The sequence below is a fragment of the Etheostoma spectabile genome, chromosome 7, assembly GCF_008692095.1.
Source record: "Etheostoma spectabile isolate EspeVRDwgs_2016 chromosome 7, UIUC_Espe_1.0, whole genome shotgun sequence".
Classification (NCBI taxonomy): domain Eukaryota; kingdom Metazoa; phylum Chordata; class Actinopteri; order Perciformes; family Percidae; genus Etheostoma; species Etheostoma spectabile.
Genome location: NC_045739.1, coordinates 12,314,435 through 12,323,542, shown reverse-complemented (window position 1 = coordinate 12,323,542; position 9,108 = coordinate 12,314,435). Strand labels below are relative to the sequence as shown.

Sequence of the window (9,108 nt, the reverse complement as noted above, 5' to 3'; positions counted from 1 at the left end):
GTGTGTGTGTGTGTGTGTGTGTTTGTTAGTGTGTGTGTTTGTGTGTTTGTGTGTTTGTGTGTGTGTGGTTTACGTACAGACTTCAAGCAACACTTGGTTGTTCAAGGCCGTGTGAGAAAAAGAGAAAAAAGTGAGAAAGCACTGTAGGGCGGACAGGCATGCGACCAAGTCCCCCGTCTCCACCCCCACACACACACACACTCATGCTCCCCTGCACCCTCAGCCCCCACACGCTGAGCCGAGCGGGCAGTTGCAGCCCAATGAAGCGGCACAGGGCAAGAGGGGAGGGATGGGTGAGCAGTGGGGGGAGGGGTGCACATAGGGTGAGAGGCGGCGGAGAGGAGGGGGGGCGGGGATGGCGCTGCTGCTGGGGCGGCGCTGTGAGGTCAGTGAAGGTGCAGTCAAGCGTGCCAGCGCGTCTCTCGCTCTACCCTTTCCCTCTTGTTTCTTTCTCTCCTTCCAACTCCCTTTTTCTCTCCCTCTGTGTGTTTGGATAGGCCCACCGAGGCCGCCGCAGGGGAGCTTTGTGGACAGGTAACGACTGGGCCTTTCTCTCCCCAGACAAACACAGAGCAAATAGAGGCAAGCAAGAAGTTGTGGTTGGTAAATTCAACTGATGTTTTCAAGTCAAATTGGATCTTAACAATCAAAATCAACACACTTTAAATGGTTTAATTAAATACAGAACACACAGCTACACTTCAATTATAAAATCAAGGTATAGGTAATTTGAATCAGTTTTGTTTCAAAAATTGAAAGGTATATAGGTTATGATAATTAACAAATTCAGAATTTAACTACTTTCTTACACCTACAGCACTGACAAACTAATACTGATCAAAAAATACATATAACTAACTGTATACCGCTAATACATTTTACTTACTACATAGTAATACTGTGTTTATACACAATATGTGATGTTTGAGTGTACGGATGGATGTATGAAAGTAAAACTATGACAGGACATTACTGTCTGCAAAGGCCTGATGTGACAGAGCGAGCCTGCAACTATCATAGGAAGTCACACAGCGAATAACAAACACAAACACACATTTGTGCACGCACACACACAAACGCACGCACGCACAAACGCACACATGCACACAGAGACGTTGGGAGGGGGGTTTTAAGCAAGATCGCGGCTGTTGGCTTTGTTGTGATAAACTGCATTTGGCTGATAGACAGATGCTCCAACTTATTTGAGCTGCCTTTTAAAAGGGTCCGCACCCTTACACACTTACATCCAGTCATATAGTGAGCAATATTTTAAGAAGCTTACACATAACACGTACACACGCACATGCAAACACACACACATTAAGATCTCCATCAATCTCTGGCATCTTGCTGAAATGCAAACTAGTAGACGCTAATGCTAATTTGCTAAATTAAACAGTTTATTTTAACTGAATAATTTATAGACGGAAAGACAACACAAAAGCGTTTTTGAATGTGTGTTTGTATACTGTATACGGTATGTCTATGTGTGTGACACACATTCTAATTTGTATTGATCTCTATAAGAGAGATTAAGACCCACAATACAGAGATCATTAGAGTCTCACTTAATCTCTAATTTGTCCGATACTCAGAGAGAGAAGCACACAAAAGTGCATAAATACACTCAACATAACCACAGTTGTGCACACTTTTGGGCCAATGACTGATTCCGGTGTTACCATGGCAACATAGCCTCGGCAACACACATGCAAGCACAAACACACAACACATTAAACAAAAGCAGTGTACAGTTGGTAGTTTATCTGAAGATAACTCCTCATCACATAACAGCTAACTTCTGCTATTCCAGTCAATATGGTGCCCCTTTTTATAATTATCTTTTCCTCATTACCACTATTGGAAGTGGCATTATGAAAATGTAGTGAGATAGACTATAAGTTATTGCCAAAATTGTCTATGTCTGTGTTCGTGCGTAGATGTGTGCGTGCATGCTTGTGTGTTTAATTTCTCTTTGCAAGAGGAGCCCTTGATTGGAGGAGGTCTTTACGAGCCGGAGGAGAGGAGTGTAATTTCCTCCCGGCCTCCGCCAGTTCCGCTGAAATAACAGAGCAGAGGAAGCCCAGCTCTCCCGGGAAGGGACACACACACGCACAAACACACACATGCACACACAGCAAGCAGGCAAGTCCGCCAGTCATTGTCGACGTACAAATAATCACAGGCATGCACGCATAGAGTCACAGCTACAAAGTAGCAAAGTAGAATATACAGACAAAAACACAAACACACAAGGGCCGAGAATAGTCTTCAACATGCATTCACAATTTTGAGCATATAGCATCTAACAACTTCAAGGGACACCTTTTATCACAATTTAAAACTGAGAACTCATTTAAGTACTTGACAATCACATAATAACAGGATTAATAGAAAGCTAACACACCTTTACAGCTAGTTGTCAATAGCATATCAGAGTGTGGATAAACAACATTATCAACACATTTAAATGTTATACTGTTGAGTGTAACAACAGTTCAGTTTGTGTGTTGTGTCGTTATAAACAGCTTGTGCCAGGGCCAACACTGCAAATTAACTTCCACAAGTTCTGAGCAGGCAGGTGAAAAGTCTTCCCACCAGCTGCTGCACTATTTTATGATCGCTTGCCTAATGCCTATAGCAAAACAAGATCACTCAAAGTTCAGCTGTCAACCTTACAAAATAAATGACTGCATGAGGTAATTTGTGTCAGTAGGCAGGCATATAGTGTGTGTGTGTGTGTGTGTGTGTGTGTGTGTGTGTGTGTGTGTGTGTGTGTGTGTGTGTGAGTGTTTGTGTGCTGTGGCGTGTGCGTGTGTGCGTGTGTGTGTGTGTGTGTGGTGTGTGTGTGTGTGTGTGTGAGAGCTCATCAGTGAGGAGTGTGGCTGCCATGCCCTGGGGGGAGTCAGTGGGAGAGAGAGAGAGACGCCAGTACAGGCCATACAAGTCCCAGTGCCCTCCCTCCACTACCAACCCCACCGCCGCCAACATCTTATCCTCTCTGCTGTGTGTGTGTGTGTGTGTGTGTGTGTGTGTGTGTGTGTGTGAGAAAGCGTCACAGTGGTATTCACTTGGTGAGTTAGACTTCAGGCTTCACCACCAGACAGGGGAGGGAGAGAAGGCTACAACAACCTTAAAGCTTTCATAACCCTGCTTACGTCAAAAACAAAGTTTTACTCTGTCACAGCTGTAATTTAAGTGGAACCGTACAAACCATAGTAAGGCAAAAGCCAATCACTCGGATATCTGTGATGAGCCATACGCAAACACGGTTAGATTCTCAAATAAAAAAAATATAAGACATGAACATTTCCACCATATCTGTTGTTCCTGTCCCCTACCGCCCTCAGGTAATTTGTTAGGCTGAACCCTAGTGTTAGGGTACAGGTCTTTATTCTTGGCTGTGAAAAATGTCACCAGTTCACCTGTATCACTCAAACACCTCTGGCTTATCTAAACCGCCTTTGCCTTGCGTGCCTCGCACACAATAATCAGCAGTAGCCACGCTCAGTAGCTCGCTAAGCCTCTTACACCCTTCCCTCAAGATTAGTGCTTTGGAAGCGACGACAGATGCGCACCGTGGTGATAAAAACACACACACAAACACGCAAAGATACATACACACTCACAACCCACTGCACCTGTGTGAACAGATTTGGCGACGGTGAGCCGGCAGTGTGCTTACTCAAAGCTGACACACACACACACACACACACAGTAGTAGTGATGCTGTAATCATGACACACCTGTAAGGCCTCAAGCCTCAAGGTTTGGCCTCGTGGCCATGGCAGAGCCCTGAGGGAAGCACTAGGCAAACAAAAGTTTAGCAACCAGGTGAGGAAACTGATTTAATGGGACAGAAGATCCTGACCAACAACACCTAACGTCAAACAGCCACACTAGACAGCTCAATGCCTCTGAATAAAAGGCACTTTGATACTCTGCATCAGTGAAAGGCGGAAAGTGGATTTGATATTCATGCTGAGAAAAATTACCATCAAAGTTGACACGTGTGCCTGTAGGGTCTTCACCATCAAGGTTACAGAGAAAGACAATGCTCCAACAAACACTCACCCACTATTGCACATATGTGAAGCTGGGTGACAACACAAATATGGCAATGAAATATTAATATGCCTAGTCCTGCTTTCAAACAAGCTCAACTAAATCTAAATAATAGGATATATGGTCTATATGGAAAATGAATAAAAACATTAATGACGAGGGTACAGATTTGAAATACTTTTGAGGCAGTTTTGTAATTATGAGCTAAATAAATGCACTATAAATAAAATTGACTTGGCTTGATATAACAGCTAAGCAAATACATTGCATTTATCATCACTTTAGCTGAGCAGAAACAAAAATAAAACATTGACAGAAAATGAAATATTCTTACCACTGGAGAAGAAATTCGACAACCAGGACAATCACAGATTGGAGGGTGCACCTGTAAGATTCCTTTGGACATAAGAGTCTTGAGACTTTTCCCTGAAAAAGTAAAAAAAACAACAAGAGAAACACTTTTAGTGAATACTACCAACCATTTATCCCAGCCAGTGAACTCATCTCATCTATGACACAGCATGTGATAAGGTATTATCAACTTCAGCATCAGCATCTCAGGGCTCAAAGTCAAATCTTGTCAAAAATCATCCAATCAACACATATATATCCGAGGAGTCATCTCTGTATATTTTTGCCCCAAAGTTTAATTCTACCAACAGGTCAAGTGTGGTGAGTCACAGAGACAGCATCCTACTGGCATCTGTCTGTAGGAATCGGTATATTAAACTATTAGGCTACCATCTTTGACCTAGGGGCGACACCCTGCCACCACACATCTTAACGCATGTCAGTTCTGCCTAAGTAACCGTGTGTGTGTGTGTGTGTGTGTGTGTGTGTGTTTGTGTGTTTGTGTGTTTGTGTGTGGGCACCACGCAAATTATTGGATTAACTACTATGGTATAAATGTCTACATATAAAATACCGGAGCAGTATCACTGTGTTCCTGCCAAGGTTATTGTACCGGAAAATGTCTAACAAACACCTAGAAAATTCATACATGGATAAAGGCAGCTACAATTATTATTTTGTTGAAAACTGCAAGTGGTTGTAAAATCCTCACATTTACCACAAACTGTGACGTTAATAGTACAAACAAAACGCAAATTTTCAAAACATACAGTATATCTCAAACCTAACATGCGATGCGTTAAAGTGTCAACACCCATGCACACGTGCAGCTGCACTCAACCGAACGATTCATCCCATAACGAGGGAAAAAATATTGTAACAGTCACACATTGAATTATATATGTTTAACTTTTCACCTCAGTCCCCGTGCAGCCAACTCCAAATGCCCCGGTTCGCAGCCCAAACTGTGTGTCAGAGCTTCGTAAGGTATGTGGAAGACATGCGCCTTTTCTCATCTGTCTCCTTACGCTCTGGATACTGTAACCCTTTCACTCCAACTAAGCACCGAACCACGGGACCCAAGTTTGTACCCAGAATAAGCGGCGTCTAAAAATTGTTTAATTGACGGCGAGATATCCTTCTCTACCAATGAACCGTGAGGACAGCGAAGGTTGTTCTTACCTTTGTGTCTAATACTCCGTTTCCAGTCTTTGGCAGTCTCTCGTCCACTGACGAACTGGAACTCGTTGGGGGTAAGCCACTCGCCCCTGTATTTAATTGAGGGTCCCTTACTACCTTGACACAATTTATTGATATAAAGCAAAGCCTTGTTTTCCCCGCACTCCACCTCGATGCACGGCTCCCCGTTGTCGAAGAAGGGCTGAAAGTCGGGGATGGAGGAGAACCTCTCCAGCATTAAGTCGTCCGTGTGATGGTGGAGGTGCTGGTGATGCAGCGCCGAGTCGTGGAGCCCCAAGTACGCGCGGTGATGGGCGAAAATGTGGTCGTAGGGCGGCGGATGCGGGGTCACCACGGGGATAGCAGTGGCATTTAAAGGGGCCAGGTATTCGGACTGGTTGAACGCAGTCAATGCCATCTCGTCTCCATCCAGCCTTTCCTTTTTGATGGCAGGCATGTTAGTGGGAGCTGAGCGCCGGAAACAAGTAAAAATCTGCTCGCCCGATCCAACTTCAGCGTCCTCTCCGTCTGTGAGTTGGGCTGACCCAGACTTGGAGACGCGCCGCTTGGTTTTACGCAGAGCCCCCGTGTCGCCGTGAGACAGCCGTCTGGTGAAGTTGCCGGATAGATTCCCATTCAATAGTTTCCAGCTCGCAGCGACAGCAGCGCTCTCCGCCAGCCTCGCAGCTCCTACCTCCCACATTTAATCACACTCGCTCTGTTAATACCTGACATGGTTAGCCCTGAGCCCCGGACATTATGTTACCTACGGTGATCATTACCAGTCGCAGTTACGCGTCATGTCTCTTATTTCTTCGCCTCTGGGGAAATTAGAAGAGGTTTTTTTATAGGCTGTATATCCACTGACTAGAGGCAAACATTTTAAAGCAACTCACTGCTTTAAAAAACAAACAGCGCAAATCGATTCAGCTATGGGGAGTTTACCAACTGTGGCCAAGATACAATTTCACAGCGAATAAAGACTAATAAAAAAAAAACTGATAATGGCACATTTTTCCTGTTACTTAAACCTGGCATATGGCATTTATTTAGAACCACTTGCCAAACATATCAAGCTTGATGTTTCTAATTATTTGCGCAGCATTATACACTTGGAAGTTTGGAAAGAGTTGTTTTTTAACCCCTTTGTATGTCGTTGAAGTCACGCTGAAGTTCACAGACCCAGACCAAACAAGATTTGCACTCTCCGCCGCTTCTCAACTTGGCCCATTTAAACAGCGGAGGCTCGGCGAGAGCCACAGGAAGAAGGGGGACTGCGAGGGACGGCGCTTCAGTGCGTAAAATGGAGGAACCATCATTGAGCATGAGGAAGTAAACTCATTTCCACCGATGCAACTGAACTTAAAACTCGGTTTAACAGCTGTGTCTTCATATCTACAATTTACAAAGATCATACATTTTACCCCCCAATATGACAACACATTTATTATTATTATTATTATTATTATTATTATTATTATTATAAATCCCACTAATACCAGACTTAAACCAGGCTTCCAGCTTACAGGCAAATAGTTTCAACATGTATACAATTCTACCAATACATTAACTTGGTCTTTTATAATCATTTAAAAGCCAAACACTAACAATAACAGCCTTAAACCAGACCTTCACCTTTGAACATAGAGGTGGTCAGGGTCACAGAGGTCACCAAATCTACCCATGACATCAGTCGCAGGTCCACACACCGTGTTTGCCTTGTGTGTCTAAATTCAACCCCCTCTTTGTTATACTTCACTTACATTGGCACCACCTTGCCCACCAACCTGCTACGGCCAGTTCAGCAAGCTCTAAGGCTATGTTTACACAAAAACAATCTGAAGAGAAAGCACAAAAGTGGCGTTGCGTTATCACTTTTTATCCTGTGTTTAGAAGAGCGTTTTGGGGGGATATCTGTTTGATGCAAAATTGTGTGAAATTCAATGTAGTATGCACGCCAGGTGGCTAGGTGGCAGTGTGAAGCACTGCAGCCCAACACCACCAAGTTTGCGCGCCTGCCTACAACCTTTCTTCTACTTCTCTCCCTAGTAGCAGGAAACCAAAACATGGCGAAGCACCCATGGGAGCACTACCAATATCCTGAGCCTCGCAGCCCTTCAGCCGCTGCTTGAGAGCAAGAGGCAGAGGGCAGAGGAGGGTGAAGCAGACCCTCCTCTGCCCGCTGCCTCTTGCGCTCTCGCTCTTTCTCTTCATTCGTATTGTTGTTGCCTACTCTGGCTCCAAGGAATAGCCTACATATGGTCATCGAACTTTGACAACCTTATCCACATTGTCAAAATCATTTACATATTTAGCCATTGCTTAAAATTTCTTTTAGATAACAGGAGCCTTCTGTAACCTACTCCAGAACAAAAGACTAGCTGAACGCCTTTTTCTTGTCTCTCTCCACACCACTGTCTTCAGACTTTTGCATTTTGTAGACAGGAATGCAATAGTGAAGCGTTTTTAAGATTCCCACTCTGGAGGGTGGTTTCACTTTTTTGTGATTTTAAGCCCCAAAAACGCAGTCAGCATCCAAATGAGAGGCACATCTGATAAAATATTCTTTTACGTTTTTACCCACGAGCGTTCTCGTGTAAACCGGGCCTAACACTGTCCAACAGTGTGTGCAGAGCTGTCTATGTCAAAATGTTTTACAAAAACATACTGTACTTAAACAACACAAAACTTTAAGACAGGGGTTATATTTGGGATTTTTTAAACCCATTTTTTGAAGTATGACAAGCACTGTGAAACCTGTTGATAACCAAGTGCAATAGGTGTTAAACTTTTCATGTTTCTAATTGCAAAATACTTCAACATCAGAGTGTGATGCATGTTCAGATATTACAAAAATGAAGAAATGGCAAAATGGTGGGTCAGAGGAGATGTGCCATAGACTCTTGACACCTCAAGTTATTTTCAGAAATTAACTAACTATGGCTAACAATTTAGCTTAACCTTAACCAAAGTGCTTTGGTTCTTTAACAAGTTACACTCTAGCACCAACCAAAACCTAACCTTTGTCAATCTTCCTTGACTTGTATTTTGATTAAATATTGGGTGTCAAGCATGTGTAGATATGGAATATAAAAAAAAAACAGATCATATCAATATGTGCAACAGTTGCTGCAAACATGTTGCTTTAACTGAAGTTAAAACCTCAGCCTGGAACCACATTTTCTAAAAGCACTTTCTCTCCACACTGTCTGCAGGGCATGTTCCCCTGAGCTTCTGGAGCTTGTGAGCAGGACCACATCTGACCCCCATCAGTGGAGAACCACCCAGGTGGATCTACCACCAACACATGGAATAGCCATTCCAGCAGCAGAGGTGGGGTCCAAGCACAGTGTGTCAGGGGCCTATAAATCAGGCAAACTGCCTCTGACACACAGGAAGAAGGCACGCCACACCGCAGGCGGAAGCAGTGCACGAGAAGGCCAGAGACCACAGCCTGGCCAGAACTGGTATAAAGCCTGCAGCCAGGACCAGGCGGGCAAACATACACAGCAG

General features: G+C 43.9%; 1 protein-coding gene across 5 annotated transcripts in view; it reads right to left on the bottom strand.

Moving 5' to 3' along the window:
- The window catches only part of samd11 (sterile alpha motif domain containing 11), a 56,382-nt gene extending 49,605 nt beyond the window's left edge, over positions 1-6,777 (bottom strand). For 2 of the 5 annotated variants that reach the window (XM_032522092.1, XM_032522089.1), the window contains exons 1-2: positions 5,599-6,776; positions 4,400-4,491 (exon numbers count right to left, since the gene is read on the bottom strand). In XM_032522092.1, coding sequence (XP_032377983.1) covers positions 4,400-4,491; positions 5,599-6,298 — 792 coding nt within the window. In that variant the 5' untranslated portion in view covers positions 6,299-6,776. Of the gene's footprint in view, positions 1-4,399; positions 4,492-5,598 lie in introns of all 5 variants that reach the window. The other 3 variants (XM_032522087.1, XM_032522088.1, XM_032522090.1) reach the window with 3 other exon arrangements.
- Positions 6,778-9,108: the final 2,331 nt, after the last annotated feature.